We start from the raw sequence: 18,673 nt of genomic DNA, 5'->3' as shown, positions 1-18,673 counted from the left end.
TACTTTGTACTCTGCCTTGGAGTTTGTCCTTCCAAAGTGTACCACCTCACACTTCTCTGGGTTGAACTCCATCTGCCACTTCTCAGCCCACTTCTGCATCCTATCAATGTCTGTCTGCAATCTTAGACAATCCTCTACACTATCTACAACACCACCAACCTTTGTGTCGTCTGCAAACTTGCCAACCCATCCTTCTACCCCCACATCCAGGTCGTTAATAAAAATCACGAAAAGTAGAGGTCCCAGAACAGATCCTTGTGGGACACCACTAGTCACAATCCTCCAATCTGAATGTACTCCCTCCACCATCACCCTCTGCCTTCTGCAGGCAAGCCAATTCTGAATCCACCTGGCCAAACTTCCCTGGATCCCATGCCTTCTAACTTTCTGAATAAGCCTACCATGTGGAACCTTGTCAAATGCCTTACTAAAATCCATATAGATCACATCCACTGCACTACCCTCATCTATATGCCTGGTCACCTCCTCAAAGAACTCTATCAGGCTTGTTAGACACGATCTGCCCTTCACAAAGCCATGCTGACTGTCCCTGATCAGACCATGATTCTCTAAATGCCTATAGATCCTATCTCTAAGAATCTTTTCCAACAGCTTTCCCACCACAGACGTAAGGCTCACTGGTCTATAATTACCCGGACTATCCCTACTACCTTTTTTGAACAAGGGAACAACATTCGCCTTCTTCCAATCTTCCGGTACCATTCCCATGGACAACGAGGACATAAAGATCCTAGCCAGAGGCTCAGCAATCTCTTCTCTCGCCTCGTGGAGCAGCCTGGGGAATATTCTGTCAGGCCCCGGGGACTTATCTGTCCTAATGTATTTTAACAACTCCAACACCTCCTCTCCCTTAATATCAGCATGCTCCAGAACATCAACCTCACTCATATTGTCCTCACCATCATCAAGTTCCCTCTCATTGGTGAATACCGAAGAGAAGTATTCATTGAGAACCTCGCTCACTTCCACAGCCTCCGGGCACATCTTCCCACCTTTATCTCTAATGGGTCCTACCTTCACTCCTGTCATCCATTTTTTCTTCACATAATTGAAGAATGCCTTGGGGTTTTCCTTTACCCGACTCACCAAGGCCTTCTCATGCCCCCTTCTTGCTCTTCTCAGCCCCTTCTTAAGCTCCTTTCTTGCTTCCCTACATCCCTCAATAGACCCATCTGATCCTTGCTTCCTAAACCTCATGTATGCTGCCTTCTTCCTCCTGACTAGATTTTCCACCTCACTTGTCATCCATGGTTCCTTCACCCTACCATTCTTTATCTTCCTCACCGGGACAAATTTATCCCTTACATCCCGCAAGAGATCTCTAAACATCGACCACATGTCCATAGTACATTTCCCTGCAAAAACATCATCCCAATTCACACCCGCAAGTTCTAGCCATATAGCCTCATAATTTACCTTTCCCCAATTAAAAATTTTCCTGTCCTCTTTGATTCTGTCCTTTTCCATGATAATTATAAAGGCCAGGGAGCGGTGGTCACTGTCCCCCAGATGCTCACCCACTGAGAGATCTGTGAACTGACCCGGTTCATTACCTAGTACTAGATCTAGTATGGCATTCCCCCTGGTCGGCCTGTCCACATACTGTGACAGGAATCCATCCTGGACACACTTAACAAACTCTGCCCCATCTAAACCCTTGGAACTAATCAGGTGCCAATCAATATTAGAGAAGTTAAAGTCACCCATGATAACAACCTTGTTATTTTTGCACCTTTCCAAAATCTGCCTCCCAATCTGCTCCTCTGTATCTCTGCTGCTATCAGGGGTCCTATAGAATACCCCCAGTAGAGTAACTGCTCCCTTCCTGTTCCTGACTTCCACCCATATTGACTCAAAAGAGGATCCTGCTACATTACCCACCCTTTCTGTAGCTGTAATAGTATCCCTGACCAGTAATGCCACCCCTCCTCCCCTTTTTCCGCCCTCTCTATCCCTTTTAGGGCACTGAAATCCAGGAATATTGAGAATCCATTCCTGCCCTGGTGCCAGCCAAGTCTCTGTAATGGCCACTACATCATAATTCCATGTATGTATCCAAGCTCTCAGTTCATCACCTTTGTTCCTGATGCTTCTTGCATTGAGGTACACACATTTCAGCCCTTCTACCTTACTGTCTTTACTCCGTTTATTCTGCTTCTCTTTCCTCAAAGCCTCTCTATATGTTAGATCTGGCTTTACTCCATGCACCTCTTTCACTGTTCTATCGCTCTGGGTCCCATCCCCCTCACAAATTAGTTTAAACCCTCCCGAACCATGCTAGCAAACCTACCTGCAAAAAAACCTATTCCCATTTGCCGCGTGTAGTGGCCCACAGTGGGTGTTGGCAGTGTGAAGGCAGGACTTTGTATACTGCTTTTCTCCTCTGGCAGTGTTGCCCTAGTGACTAAAGGGCATGACCCCAGGGATTATAGAGGTGGTGGCCTGGTTTAGTACTGTTTGACCACTCTGTGGATTAGTCTCCAGATGTTCACAGGGATTATGTCAGAATCAGGTTTGTTAACGCTGGCAGCAGCACAGTGTATTATATAAAATATACATCACATTATAAGACAAACTGTATACAAATAAGTAATGCAGAAAGGAGAGTAAAAGCTAGTGCATTAAACACTGTAAACGTAAGATACTGGAAATATCAAATGTTGGTGGAACTCAGCAGCTCAGGCAGCATCTGTGAAGGGGAATAAACAGCTGATGTTTCAGGCCGAGACACTTCATCCGGACTTACTGTTGTGCTTCAAGAGCCCAGTTAAATATTTGAGTGTTGTGAGGGTCTCTGGCTCACTCCCAGGCAGTGTGCTCCACATAATCTCTTGTGTTTGATATTAAAGGCCATGGGCCCGGTGTTGGGATAGGCAGGTCCCTGATGGCCAGATGGGCCGATGGGCCTTTCCATTCTAAACAGGTGAGGTAATAATCTAAGAAAGGCTGTTCAGGGGGAAGTCACAGTGTTGTTTTATAAAAAGGAAGCAATGTTTATACATACTATTATCTACCTGCACTGCATTTTGTCTGCACCTTTTACACTTAATTCTGCATTCAAAGTTCAAAGTAAATTTATTACCAAACTACGTATATGTCATCGTATACTACCCTGAGATTCCTTATCTTGCAGGCATTCACAGTACAACAAAGAAATACAACAGAAGCATTGAAAAAAACTACACACAAACACTGAAAAACAACCAATGTTTGTAAAAGAAAATCAACTATGCAACACCAAATAATAATAATAATAATGAATAAATAATTAAATAAATTCTGAAAAAAGTTAGTTGTAGAGTACTTGAAAGTGAGTCTATAGGCTGTGGAATCGGTTAGAGTTGAGGTGAGTGAAGTTATCCACAATGGTTCAGGAGCCTAAAGGCTGAAGATTAATAACTGTTCCTGAACTTGGTGGTGTGGGGCCCAAGGCTCCTGTGTCTCCTCCCCAATGGCAGCAGTGAGAAGAGAGTGTGGCCAGGATGGTGGGGTCCTCGATGAAGGACGCTGCTTTCTTGTGGCAGCACTGCTTGTAGATGTGCCCACCGGTGGGCAGGACTTTGCCTGTGAGAGACAGGGCTGTATCCGTCACTTTTTGTCAGCTCTCTGCACTTGGCTACTTGCTTCCATACCAGGCCATGATGCAACCAGTCAGGATACTCTACTGCTATTGACCTTGTTCTACCTTGATGCACTGTGTAATAATGTGTGATGGGTACAGCCCAGATCCCACACCGCCAGCTTCAGGAACAGTTATTACCCTTCAACCGTCAGGCTCCTGAACCAGTGTGGATAACTGCACTCACCTCAACACTGAACTGATTCCACAGCCTACCGACTCACTTTCAAGGATTCTACAACTGAAGTTTTCAGCATTATTTATTTACTATTTATTATTATTAGTTTTTTTATATTTACACGGTTTGTCGTCTTTTACACACTTGTTGTTTATCTAGCTTTTCATTGATTCTATTGTATTTCTCTGTTCTACTGTGAGTGCCCCCAAGGAAGTGGATCTCGGTAGTATATGGCGACATACACCTACTTTGATAATACATTTACTTTGAACTTTGATTTGATCCGTATGAACAGTATGCACGACAGGCTTTTTGCCATGTGACAATAGTGAACCAACACCACTAACAAAATAATTATGTTTTGATTTTCAAAAAACAGCCGGCAAACATCTTCCTAATCAAAGGAGAGAAGCTGGAGGCAAAAATTGGTGACTTTGGCCTCGTTAGGGTGAACGATCAGAATCTGCTCACCAGGCACGTTGGGACATCTTCCTACATGAGCCCAGAACAGGTGGGGAGGCAAAAACACTCTCAGTACCACGAGAGCACTGCAACCTCTGCCTGCTCGAGTCTATACCTCTTCCTCTTCTTTCCATCCAAAGGGAATCTCGACACACTCACTGCTGAGGCCTTGGTAACTGATTGCTCGGTCGGTTGTCTCTTAGAGCCTTCGTAAGCCCATTGTTATGTGTAGTGTAAGGCAGAGCAGTCCAGGCTGTTCCTGTCTCTCCACAGAGCCACATACTTCCTGACCTTCTCCGGAGCCCACTGCCTAGAACAGGGCTTGATGTTCCAGGCAGGACCAACATCTTTATTTTAGTTATTTAGAAACACAGCACAGTGACAGACCCTCCCGGCCCAATGAGCCCAATTGCACCCATGTGACAATTAACCTGCTAACCCGTACATCTTTGGGATGTGGGAGGAAACCAGAGCACCCAGAGGAAACCCACACAGCCACGGGGAGAACGTACAGACAGTGGTGGGAATTGAACCTGGGTCGCTGGTGCTATAGTAGCGTTATGCTAACTGCTACACTAGCCTGCCACCCTCCCAAGTATTGCCACACTTCTACCACCAAGGTAGTGTGCTTACAACTCACTGACCCTAATCCGTACGTCTTTGAAACAGAACATCTAGAGGAAGCCCATGTGGTCGAGGGGAGAACATCAAACCGCTTATGGGAATTGAACCCCGATCTTCTGATCTCTGGTCCTCTTAAATGTTACGCCAACTACTGTGCTGCTGTAAAACGCGCCACAGTTCCAGGGTTGTGGCTGAAAGATGTGTGAATCTCTCCGAGATCCCTGAGTGCTGGGATTGGCAAGCAGCGACATCACTTCCTGTGCCATTCCCTCCACTATAGTGTGACAGTCACATCCAATGGGAGGATCCTGCCTCTGGGCTTGGGGCAAAGGGGAAGTTAAGTTGTCACTTTAATTATTTCTGATTCCCAGTAGAGCGCCACTAGTCCATTATCCAATTGCTCAAAATTCCAACAGGAACCCAATTCCTGAGATCACTTAAACTCACCATGGCCCCGGTTCTTCAACTCAAAGAATTCATGGTACAATTGGGACTCACCAGGGTCCCAATTCCCACAATCCCTGTAACTCGCCAGAGTCCCTCCCACAATCCCGGTAACTCGCCAGGGTCCCGATTCCCACAATCCCTTTAACACGTAGTTATTTTAGGCTAAATATGTAACTATTTTACATCTTTACGATTTTGTGTAATATCTGAACAGACTTATTGCTTTCTACTTATTCTTGCATTTTACTGGTGTGGGTATAAGGCAAAAAGCAGAGACAAGACATTAAATGATGATTTGTTCTTCTGAAGAATGTAGTTCGTGATCATACTTTTCCTGGGGAATGTGTACAAGTTTTTATTTAGGGATACAGTGTGGAGTAGGCCCTTCCAGTTTTTTGAGCCACGCCGCCCCAGTAATCCCAATAAACTTGATTAACTGGACCCTAATTATGGACAATTTACAATGATGAATTAACCTAGCTGGCACACTTTTGGACTGTGGGAGGAAACTGGAACACCGGGAGAAAACGCATGTCTTCCATGGGGAGGAAGCACAGAGACTCCCAATTCCGGAACACTCCGAGCTGTAGGAGCGTCACACTGACAGCTTGTTTGAGCATGGAATTCGGCCAACTGTAGTTGTTATAGAATAGGGCCCTTTAACTCTCTATCATGTTGTATATACTATATATACTTCTAATTCTGGCTCCCATTCCAACATGTCAATCCACGGCCTCTCTTGTTCCATGACGAGGCCACCCCCGGGGTGGAGGAGCAACACCTTATATTTCGTCTGGGTAGGCTCCAACTTGATGGCATGAATATCGATTTCTCCTTCTAGTTATAAAAAAAATTTCCTTACCCTCCTCCCTTCTTCTATTCCCACTTAACTCTGACCGCTTAAGGTACCTCTTCTCACAAATGGTTTGGGACATGGCAAAAATCCAACTTCCTCCAACAAAGCTGTTTTTCTTTCTTTAACAACTTAATTGTGTGTTTAACCACTTTTTACCTTCATACAAGGAAGCTACCTGGACTAGAAACTGAGTTTTAGGATTCATCAAAGCTGATGGGAAAAAAGATATATGTCCTCCAGAAGAGAGCATGATCATGAACTATGAATATGTACAGACAACGGCCACTTGACTTGGAACCTCCTGTACCTAATAAAGTGGCCACTGAGTGTATGTTTGAGACCTTCAATCATTTCATGTGAAAATCACTTAGATCACATTTCTCCCCCATTCTGACGTTTGGTCTGAACAATAACTGAACCTCTTGACCATGTCTGCATGCTTTTATATATTGAGTTGCTGCCACATGATTGGCTGATCGGATATCTGCATGAACAAAGAGGTGGACAGGTGGACCTAACAAAGTGGCCTCTGACTGTACATGGTCACATCTACGTATGCAGTGGCCTCAAAATGGGGAATTCCGGTGTGGGATTGCTCCATTTCTCATCTCCCTTGTCTTCTCCTTCCCTCCCTCCCTCCCCCTAGTTCACAGAAGACGGCTACAACCACAAGGTCGACATCTTTGCCTTGGGACTGATCTTCTTTGAGCTGCTCTGGATGTATCAAGGCACCGAGACAGAAAAACTAAAGGTATGTCTGACAGTCACGTGTAGCCAGAGGAAAGTCCCGGGACCGGGGCCCAATCTCGGGGAGGGAGGGAGGGTGCAAGGCACGCAGTGGGTTAGAAATGTCAGGAGAGAAGACGGAGGGGCAAGGGAAGATCAGAGTGGGTGAGGAATGGGGAGAGGAACATACAACATAGAGCATTACAGCACACTACTGGCCCTTTAGCCCACAATGCCGTGCCTAGCCCTTCCCTCCTACAGTCCCCAATTTATCTATCAGTTATGTTCCTATCTAAGAGTTTCTTAAATGCTGCTAATGTATCTCCCTCTACCAATGCCCCTAGCAGCACATTCCACACAGCCATCACTTTCTGTGTAAAGAACTTACCTCTGGCATTCTCTCTATACTTTCCTCCAATCACCTTATAATTAATGCCCCTTGGAATCAGCCATTTCCACCCAGGGAAACGTCTCCAGTGGTCCACTCTATGCTTCTTATCTTGTACTCAAGATGGTAATGGTTATTGGAGGGGGAGGGGGAGGGAGGAGGTGGGGGTTGGGGTGTCAGGGGAAAAGTTGGAGGGATGGGGGGTGTGGGAGAGAGGAATGGTGGGGAGGGCTAAAGGGGGAAGGTAAAGGGGATTGAAGCACTGGGGGGTGTCACAAACCCCGTGACAGGTTGAAAAGGACCAGCAGAGATGGAGCACACCTGGTGTCTGGTTTACTATAAATTAAGACTATAATTATTATTACTACAAATTAATATCATTAAACCAAATAATGCAATACAGGTTATAAACTATTACATATATATATCCGTAAATGTGTGTGTGGATACAAAAAATAATAGTCCAGGAGGTAGATATCAGTCTTACGGTGTCAGGTAAGTTTAAGCAGTTTCAGTTCACTTTGTGTTGCATCGAGTTGAATTGATGGAGGGAGAGAGAGAGAGTTAATTGAGCTGATGTTCAAGTTGGCAGCTTTAGTCGTTCTTGCTTCCAAAGTCTTCAGAGTCACTTCGTGTGACCCCCACACAGACACAGATGGACAGAGCCCCTTTTAGGGAATGGTCTACTAACCCACAGCACGGGTTCACCACCAGCAGACCCCCACAGGCAAGCTCTTACCCGCACTGGTAACCATGGGTCGAAATTAATCGGTCCATCGCCTCCACCCTCGTGGTGGTCGTAAACTCCACCAGTGGTCTCTCGGGTAGCTTCCGCAGTTCTCTCGTGTCGTGTCTCCTCTGCCATTATCAGACCAAAGGATCAACTTTTTATAAACCATCCAAAATTTCAGCGTCCATTAGCTCAACCACTCTGAGTTGTTACCATGGTGACTTCCCAGCTCACGCCGTACTCTCTCTCTCTCTTTTAATTGCCCCCTTGTTCATTCGACTGCTGAACTTTCTAGCAGTTTCTCACCTGCGTGGCAAGGGAGAAGAAAGGTTAGAGGATGTGGAATGCAGTAATGGACCAGGGTTTAGGGGAAGGGTAGGAATGGTGGGGGGGGGGTAGAAAGTGGAGGGAGTTGGAGAAGAGAGGGAGAACAGGAGGGGGAGAATGAGGAAGGGAGTTGAGAGGATGGGGGGTGGAGAGACCTGGAGTTGATGGATGAGGAGGGTACATGAGGAAGATGGAGGAGGCTGAGGGATTGGATAGGTATAGACTGGGTGAGAGGCTGAGGGATTGGAGAGGTATAGACTGGGTGGGAGGCTGAGGGATTGGAGAGGTATAGACTGGGTGGGAGGCTGAGGGATTGGAGAGGTATAGGCTGGGTGAGAGGCTGAGGGATTGGAGAGGTATAGACTGGGTGAGAGGCTGAGGGATTGGAGAGGTATAGACTGGGTGAGAGGCTGAGGGTTTGGAAAGGTATAGGCTGGGTGAGAGGCTGAGGGATTGGAGAGGTATAGACTGGGTGAGAGGCTGAGGAATTGGAGAGGTATAGACTGGGTGGGAGGCTGAGGGATTGGAGAGGTATAGACTGGGTGAGAGGCTGAGGGATTGGAGAGGTATAGACTGGGTGAGAGGCTGAGGGATTGGAGAGGTATAGACTGGGTGAGAGGCCGAGGGATTGGAGAGGTATAGACTGGGTGGGAGGCTGAGGGATTGGAGAGGTATAGACTGGGTGAGAGGCTGAGGGATTGGAGAGGTATAGACTGGTTGGGAGGCTGAGGGATTGGAGAGGTATAGACTGGGTGAGAGGCTGAGGGATTGGAGAGGTATAGACTGGATGAGAGTGAGGGATTGGAGAGGTATAGACTGGGTGAGAGTGAGGGATTGGAGAGGTATAGACTGGGTGGGAGGCTGAGGGATTGGAGAGGTATAGACTGGTTGGGAGGCTGAGGGATTGGAGAGATATAGACTGGGTGGGAGGCTGCGGGATTGGAGAGGTATAGACTGGTTGGGAGGCTGAGGGATTGGAGAGGTATAGACTGGATGAGAGTGAGGGATTGGAGAGGTATAGACTGGGTGGGAGGCTGAGGGATTGGAGAGGTATAGACTGGGTGGGAGGCTGAGGGATTGGAGAGGTATAGGCTGGGTGGAAGGCTGAGGGATTGGAGAGGTATAGACTGGGTGGGAGGCTGAGGGATTGGAGAGGTATAGGCTGGGTGGGAGGCTGAGGGATTGGAGAGGTATAGACTGGGTGAGAGTGAGGGATTGGAGAGGTATAGACTGGGTGGGAGGCTGAGGGATTGGAGAGGTATAGGCTGGGTGGGAGGCTGAGGGATTGAGAGGTATAGGCTGGGTGGGAGGCTGAGGGATTGGAGAGGTATAGACTGGGTGAGAGTGAGGGATTGGAGAGGTATAGACTGGGTGGGAGGCTGAGGGATTGGAGAGGTATAGGCTGGGTGGAAGGCTGAGGGATTGGAGAGGTATAGACTGGGTGGGAGGCTGAGGGATTGGAGAGGTATAGGCTGGGTGGGAGGCTGAGGGATTGGAGAGGTATAGACTGGGTGAGAGTGAGGGATTGGAGAGGTATAGACTGGGTGAGAGTGAGGGATTGGAGAGGTATAGACTGGGTGGGAGGCTGAGGGATTGGAGAGGTATAGACTGGGTGGGAGGCTGAGGGATTGGAGAGGTATAGGCTGGGTGGGAGGCTGAGGGATTGGAGAGGTATGGGCTGAGGGGGAGTGGATGGTGTACATTAGGAACGAGATAGGGTAGAAGTGTGGGGAGGTCGAACATACCCCTCCTCCACGTGCCATGGGGGAGTCTGTGGAAGTACTTGGGGTGATGAAGTGGGGGCAGAGGGGGTGGAGAAGGGGAGAGGATGTGGAGGTGGGAGGAGTTGGAGGGTTTCACTCAGCAAAAGCAGAATTTGGCTAGGCTGTGGGTCAAGATTTACCCCGGGAATGCAAGGGTTCACATATGAGGAGTGTTTCACGGCTCTGAGCCTGTGCTTGCTGGATTTAGAAGAATGGGAGGGGGGTTGGAACCTCATTGAAATGTATTGAATATTGAAAAGCATAGATAGAGTGGATGTGGAGAGGATGTTTCCAGTAGTGGGGGAATCTAGGACCAGAGGGCACAGATTCAGAATACAAGGATGTCCCTTTAGAACAGAGATGAAAAGATCCCCCCACATTCTTCTAAATTCCAGTGAGTACAGGCCCAAAGTTGCCAAATGCTCCTCATATGTTAATACCTTCATTCCCAGAATATTCCTCAAGAACTTCCTCTGGACTGTCTCCAATGACAACACATCCTTTCTGAGATATGGGGTCTGAAACTGTTGACAATGCTGTAAATGCAGTCTGACTGGTGTCTTATAAAGGCTCAGCATTATCTCTTTGTTTTTATATTCGATTCCCCTTGAAATGCCAACATTGCTTTTGCCCTCTTTACCACAGACTCAACCTGTGAATTAACCTTCTGGGAGTCTTGTACGAGGACTCCTAAATCCCCCTCCACGTATGATGTTTGAACCTTCTCCCCATTTAGGTAATAGTCCAAACTATTGTTCCTTTTACCAAAATGCATTATCATACGTTTCACAGCACTGTATTCCATCTGCCACTTTTTTTGCCCATTCTTCCAATTTGTTTAAGTCCTGCTGCAATCACATTGCTTCCTCAGCACAACCTACCCTCTTCCTATCTTTGTATCATCCACAAACTTTGCCATAAAGCCATCAATTCCACTACCTACTCTTTGACAAACAATGTGAAAAGTAGCTGCCTCAATACTGACCCCTGAGGAACACCATTAGTCACTGGCAGCCAACCAGAAAAGGCTCCTTTTATTCCCACTCGCTGTCTCCTGCCTGTCAGCCATTCCTCTATCCATTCCAGTATCTTTCCTGTAATGCCACAGGATTTTATCTTGTTAAGCAGCCTCGTGTGGCACTTTATCAAATGTCTTCTGAAAATCCTAGTAAATGACATCTACTGCCTCTCCTTTGTCCACCCTGCTTGTTACTTCCTTGAAGAATTCTAACAGATTTGTCAGGCAAGATTTCCCTTTACAGAAACCATGCTGACTTTGACTTATTTTATCATTAATGTCCAAGTACCTTGAAACCTCATCCTTAATAATAGACTCCAACACTTTCCCAACCACAGAGGTGTTAGGGTGTTCTGGCTGCCATCTAACACAATTAGCATGGTTATGCGTGTGGCGTGCTGGGGCCGTGGTACCAAATGAACCACTGACCCCGTACCCTGTCATCTTTCCCTGTTGAGGGAGCTCCAGGAGCTTGTTAGCCAAGGTAATGGTGGGGTGGGGGTTTGCACTGAGGGAGGCAGCAGCCCAGTCCATCACACAAACCAGCAACCCCTTATCCCTCCATGAACCCTATCTACAACTCCCTGATGAAGGGTCTCAAAATGTCGACTCTTTATTCCTTTTCGTAGGTGCTGCCTGACCAGCTGAGTTAGATCATAAGACATAGAAGCGGAATTAGGCCATTCGGTCCATTGAGTCGGCTCTGCCATTCTATCGTGGCTGGTTTAGTATCGCCCTCAACCCTAATCTCCTGCCTTCTCCCTGTAACCTGTGATGCCCTGACTAATCAAGAGCCTATCAATCTTTGCTTTAAATGAACCCAAGTTCCTCCAGCATCTTGTCTGTGTGCTCTGGGATTTCCAGCATCTGTAAAATCTCTTGTGTCTGCACCTGCAAGTCCATTGGGAGAGCAGTTAGCATAATCAAGGCTACCTCCTACCCCAGTTAAACTCTTCACCCCCCTCCCATCGGGCAGAAGTTACAAAAGCCTGAGAGCACATACCACCTAGCTCAGAACGTGAACTGAGCCCTCGTGTGCAAAACGTGAACTCTTGAACCTACCTCCTTGTAGCTCTTATTTGCCTGCACCCTCTCTATTTTACTGTTTCCTCCATTTCTCTGTAACGACATCACCGTTGTCTGCATTGTTTCCCTGTGAATGACCTTGATGAAATAACTTGTGTCCTGATCAGTCTGGGTGACAAGTAAAGCCAACACTTCCACTGCCTCAGGTTCACCATCACCGGCTTGTGTTGTGAAATTTGTTGTTTTGTGGCAGTAGTACATCGCAATACAAAATAATAAAAAAAATCTATAGGTTACAATAAATAGAAATTAAATGAGTATTGCAAAAATAGAGGAAAGAAAATAGTAGGGTAGTGTTCATGGATTCATTGTCCATTCAGAAATCTGAGGACAGAGGAGGAGAAGTTGTACCTGAAACATAGAGGGTGTGTCTCCAGGCTCCTTGATGGTATCAATGAGAAGAGGGCATGTCCTGGGTGACGGGGGTCCTTGATGATGAATATTGACTTTTTTCAGGCATCGCCTTGGAAGATGTCCTCAATGCTGGCGAGGCTGGTGCCTATGATGGAGCTGTCTGAGTTTACAGCTTTTTGCAGCTTTTTCCTCGTGGTGCTATTGGGCAGGCCAGTGGTATAGTGGCATCAGCACTGGACTTTGAGGCGGATGGTCCTGAGTTTGAATCTGGCCAGGCCCCATCCTGGGCAGCAGCAGTATCTGTGCAGAAGAAAGGCCAGGCAGTCTACTTCCATGTCGTGTGACACAAACCTGTGGACAGCTACACTATCCATAGGGTTGCCATGAGTCGACAGCAACTCAATGGTATTCACGTGTCTCCTGTTCCACATCGCCACCTGGGGGCCATGAATGGATGTGCTGGCAACACACACACACACAGAGTCAGGCTGCATCTGTGGAGGCGAATAAACAGTTGATGAGACCCTTGTGTGTGCATTGCTCAACATCTCCAGCATCTGCACGATCTCGTGTCATGGCTGTGCAGGCGTCTGGAATTGAGATGGCCTCAGAATGAGGAGTGAGAAATAAGAGAGAATCTTTAATTATTTTGTTTTGTTTTATTTAGAAATGGAAAACGATTCGCAAGGGTATTTTTCCTGGCAATTTTGCTGAGCAGCATACCAAAGAGGTAACTCCAACTCATTTTTCGATTATCCAGATGCATGTATTTTGTCAAAGCATCATTAAGAGTGAATATTAATTCACTCCATCTGTTCCCACTAGAGCATCTTAATCCAAAAAATGCTGAAGGAGACTGCAGCTGACCGACCAGAGGCTGCTGAGGTGAGGCGGACGATGGACTCCTCCCATGCGCAAACCATTTGAGGGATCTAAGAAGTAAGAGCCCGCCCCGATAGCCATCTCGGATTGTGGAACGTAAATAATCGGCATCCTTCCTACAGAGAAATCTTGTCATGCACTAGGGTCACTTCTGGTACTTTTTAATATTAATTGTTTCATGCCTAGACTAAGCAGTGTTAATCAATGCTTGATTCCAAGGGTCTGTTTAATTGGAGGTTCCTGTCATTGCAATAGTCAGGTAGTTTTTGAAGTAATGTAAAGGTTTATATACTCAGTGATCTCTTTGTTAGGTACAGGAGAGGTGTCTGTGGTCTTCCGCTGCTCTAGCCCATCCACGTGTGCTGCATTCAGACGCTGTGCTGCCACCACTGTTGGAACACAAGGTTACTTGAGTTACTGTCACCTTCCTGTCAGTTTGAACCAGTCCAGCCATGCTCCTGTGGTCTCTCTCATTAACCAGGCGTTTTCACCCATGGGATCTTTATTTTTGTTTTTCGCACCATTCTCTGTAAATTCTAGAAATTGTTGTGCATGAAAATCCCAAAAGACCAGCAGTTTGAGATATTCAAACCACCCCATCTGTCACCAACAATCATTCCACGATCAAAGTCACTTAGATCACATTCCTTCCCCCATTTGATGTTTGGACTGAGCAACAACTGAACCTCTTGACCATGTCTGCGTGCTTTTATGCATTGAGTTGCTGCCACGTCATTGGCTGATTAGATATTTGCATTACGGAGCTTGTGTACAGATGTACCTAATAAAGTGGCCACTGAGAGCAGATCAGAAAGCATTCCGTCCCTTTCCCTCCCCTCACCTCAAACTCACTGCCTCGCCTCCTCACTAGCCCACCCATCTCCTCAGCCACATTCCCACCACCTCAATGCACATACTTCACTGGCTTGTGCTTCCCCTCACTCCCACCTCCACCCAGATCCCTCATCTCCTCACTCCCCACCTCCACCCAGATCCCTCTTCCCCTCACTCCCCACCTCCACCCAGATCCCTCATCTCCTCACTCCCCACCTCCACCCAGATCCCTCTTCCCCTCACTCCCCACCTCCACCCAGATCCCTCATCCCCTCACTCCCCACCTCCACCCAGATCCCTCATCCCCTCACTCCCCACCTCCACCCTGATCCCTCACCTCCTCACTCCCCACCTCAATCCAGATACCTCTTCCCCTCACTCCCCACCTCCACCCAGATCCCTCTTCCCCTCACTCCCCACCTCCACCCAGATCCCTCTTCCCCTCACTCCCCACCTCCACCCAGATACCTCTTCCCACCTCCACCCAGATCCCTCTTCCCCTCACTCCCCACCTCCACCCAGATCCCTCACCTCCTCACTCCCCACCTCCACCCAGATCCCTCACCTCCTCACTCCCCACCTCAATCCAGATCCCTCATCCCCTCACTCCCCACCTCCACCCAGATCCCTCACCTCCTCACTCCCCACCTCAATCCAGATCCCTCATTCCCTCACTCCCCACCTCCACCCAGATCCCTCATCTCCTCACTCCCCACCTCCACCCAGAGTCCTCATCCCCTCACTCCCCACCTCCACCCAGATCCCTCACCTCCTCACTCCCCACCTCAATCCAGATCCCTCATTCCCTCACTCCCCACCTCCACCCAGATCCCTCATCCCCTCACTCCCCACCTCCACCCTGATCCCTCATCCCCTCACTCCTCACCTCCACCCTGATCCCTCATCCCCTCACTCCCACCTCCACCCAGATCCCTCATCCCCTCACTCCCCACCTCCACCCAGATCCCTCATCTCCTCACTCCCCACCTCCACCCAGATCCCTCTTCCCCTCACTCCCCACCTCCACCCAGATCCCTCATCTCCTCACTCCCCACCTCCACCCAGATCCCTCTTCCCCTCACTCCCCACCTCCACCCAGATCCCTCATCTCCTCACTCCCCACCTCCACCCAGATCCCTCTTCCCCTCACTCCCCACCTCCACCCAGATCCCTCATCTCCTCACTCCCCACCTCCACCCAGATCCCTCTTCCCCTCACTCCCCACCTCCACCCAGATCCCTCATCCCCTCACTCCCCACCTCCACCCAGATCCCTCATCCCCTCACTCCCCACCTCCACCCTGATCCCTCACCTCCTCACTCCCCACCTCAATCCAGATACCTCTTCCCCTCACTCCCCACCTCCACCCAGATCCCTCATCCCCTCACTCCCCACCTCCACCCAGATCCCTCTTCCCCTCACTCCCCACCTCCACCCAGATCCCTCTTCCCCTCACTCCCCACCTCCACCCAGATACCTCTTCCCACCTCCACCCAGATCCCTCTTCCCCTCACTCCCCACCTCCACCCAGATCCCTCACCTCCTCACTCCCCACCTCCACCCAGATCCCTCACCTCCTCACTCCCCACCTCAATCCAGATCCCTCATCCCCTCACTCCCCACCTCCACCCAGATCCCTCACCTCCTCACTCCCCACCTCAATCCAGATCCCTCATTCCCTCACTCCCCACCTCCACCCAGATCCCTCATCTCCTCACTCCCCACCTCCACCCAGAGTCCTCATCCCCTCACTCCCCACCTCCACCCAGATCCCTCACCTCCTCACTCCCCACCTCAATCCAGATCCCTCATTCCCTCACTCCCCACCTCCACCCAGATCCCTCATCCCCTCACTCCCCACCTCCACCCTGATCCCTCATCCCCTCACTCCTCACCTCCACCCTGATCCCTCATCCCCTCACTCCCACCTCCACCCAGATCCCTCATCCCCTCACTCCCCACCTCCACCCAGATCCCTCATCTCCTCACTCCCCACCTCCACCCAGATCCCTCTTCCCCTCACTCCCCACCTCCACCCAGATCCCTCATCTCCTCACTCCCCACCTCCACCCAGATCCCTCTTCCCCTCACTCCCCACCTCCACCCAGATCCCTCATCTCCTCACTCCCCACCTCCACCCAGATCCCTCTTCCCCTCACTCCCCACCTCCACCCAGATCCCTCATCTCCTCACTCCCCACCTCCACCCAGATCCCTCTTCCCCTCACTCCCCACCTCCACCCAGATCCCTCATCCCCTCACTCCCCACCTCCATCCAGATCCCTCATCCCCTCACTCCCACCTCCACCCAGATCCCTCATCCCCTCACTCCCCACCTCCACCCTGATCCCTCACCTCCTCACTCCCCACCTCAATCCAGATACCTCTTCCCCTCACTCCCCACCTCCACATAGATCCCTCATCCCCTCACTCTGCAGGTCAAGCGACATACATGGAAAGGAATAAACAATCAACATTTTGCGCCGAGACCCATCATTGCTACTCATCAGAACAGTCCTGATGGAAGTTCTCAGTCCAAAACTGTGGCTGTTTATTCCTTTCTATAGATGCTGCCTGACCTGCTGAGTTCCTCCAGCATTATGTGTGTGTTACTCTGGATTTCTAGCATCTTCAGAATCTCTTGTGTTTGTGGAGAGGACATTCCCACCTGTTGGGTGGGAGAGGGAACGGATCTAGAACCAGGGGTCTCTAAACGAAGGAGCCACTAAAATAGGATTGGGACAGTCTTTTCTGTCAGAGGGTTCTGAGTCTCCGGATGACTCCTCCTCGAAGGGTGGTGAAAGCAGGGTCTGAACTCGACCGATTCTTGATAAACAAAGGGATAGGAGGGGGAATGAAGGTTGAAGGGTCAGTGGGACTATGGAGTCAAGGCTGCAGTCAGATTAGTTATTAAATGGGGGCGTGGCCAAGGGGACGGGTGCCCTCTTCTGCTCTGACTTAATAGGTTGGTATGAACATTTGCATGTTCACAGGACAGAGTTTTAACATTTTAAATCCTTAATGTTCGGACACTATTAAAATTGAGGAAATAGGTTTATAATCATATTTCATTAAAATATTGAAATACTTAGAAAGCATTAAAGAAAAGTTTAATTTTAAAAAAAGGACATAACCATTCCTGCACTCCTCAAGCAGAAAATTCGCACCGAAGTGAGCGGGTCTGTGTGGGACTCCCCAGTGCAGTGCTGAGGTGGTCGCAGCTAAAGGGAGCTCTGTGTGGCGACAGGGTCCTGCCATTGGCAGCTGTTACTCACTAGGCCACGGGGTGGGTACAGCAGTGTGAGTGACTGCTAGCCACCACAGCCCTTTGGAATAGGTAGTAAAACTGCGATCACTCCAGTTATGTATGATGTTCTCCTAAGGGTTTGTCTATTAGTGGATCCTCAGGTAGCCAGTCCAGGATCCACATAACCAGGATGTTAGGGTGGCTTCCCTTAATGGCGAGGCTCATGCATGGGCAGCCACCACACCCGTGATAGATCAGGGTCCGGGTCCGGGTCCAGTAGCGTGGAGTGCAAGACAACTGAGGATCCTCCTCTGTCACTGCCGTTGTGATTTGTCGTCATCTTCTGCGGCTGCTGAAGTCTTGGCTGGATCGATCTGTGTCTGGAACCTCCCCTGAGACCTTTCTGCCATGGGTGACCATGCCAGGAGCTAAGCCGCAGATGGTTAAACTCCAGATAGCATCGCTTGCGGGCTCTCAGAAACTCACAAGCCTCCCCACCACGACAAGGTGACGATCCTCGGAGGAGGATTTGGAAAAGGTGGCTACTGTATATCCAGCAAGATTTAGCCCTCTGTTGCAGGCCTTTCTATTCTGGAGCCCTTTCGATCCTTCCCAGTAACTGGATCCTCTTTGCTCTAGATACCTCCCTGTTCTGCCTCTTCCCAATTCTGCAGTACTTTCTCAACTCATTCAATAGTCAGGACTCAGCTCCTCCAAGCTGCCTTAAGTGGTCCTTTATTTGAAAAAGCAAAAACCTGCAGAGAATGGAAATCTGAAATAAAAACAGTACATGCTGGAGGCACTCAGCAAGCCAGATGGCATCTGTGGAGGGCCAGAGTTAACGTTTCAGAGCAATGGCTTGGGGAATAGTTATAAATCAAATGTGTTTTACATCACAGAGAAGAGGCAGGGGTGGAGAGGACAAGGAGAATGACAATGAAAGGGGGTCACCTAGAGAAACTCAACGACACCAGCAGTGGTGGTGCTGGCTGGGAGAAGGTGGTAATGACTTGTGTCTGTAAAGATAGAGATCAGCTTTCTACATCGAACCATGCAGTGAAATATATCATTTGTGCCAACGACGAACACAGTCCGGGGACAGCCTACAAGGT

At 48.9% G+C, this 18,673-nt stretch overlaps 1 protein-coding gene across 2 annotated transcripts in view; it reads left to right on the top strand.

Moving 5' to 3' along the window:
* The window catches only part of LOC134341817 (interferon-induced, double-stranded RNA-activated protein kinase-like), a 67,647-nt gene extending 53,036 nt beyond the window's left edge, over window positions 1-14,611 (top strand). Inside the window, exons 18-21 of one of the 2 annotated variants that reach the window (XM_063039761.1) lie at window positions 4,198-4,329; window positions 6,854-6,958; window positions 13,267-13,329; window positions 13,425-14,611. In XM_063039761.1, coding sequence (XP_062895831.1) covers window positions 4,198-4,329; window positions 6,854-6,958; window positions 13,267-13,329; window positions 13,425-13,526 — 402 coding nt within the window. In that variant the 3' untranslated portion in view covers window positions 13,527-14,611. The remainder of the gene's footprint in view (window positions 1-4,197; window positions 4,330-6,853; window positions 6,959-13,266; window positions 13,330-13,424) is intronic. The other variant, XM_063039755.1, reaches the window with a different exon arrangement.
* Window positions 14,612-18,673: the final 4,062 nt, after the last annotated feature.

Source organism: Mobula hypostoma, chromosome 2 (genome assembly GCF_963921235.1).
Source record: "Mobula hypostoma chromosome 2, sMobHyp1.1, whole genome shotgun sequence".
Taxonomy (NCBI): Eukaryota; Metazoa; Chordata; class Chondrichthyes; order Myliobatiformes; family Myliobatidae; genus Mobula; species Mobula hypostoma.
The sequence above is the reverse complement of the archived record's forward strand: the minus strand, read 5'-3'. Positions and strand labels throughout refer to the sequence as shown.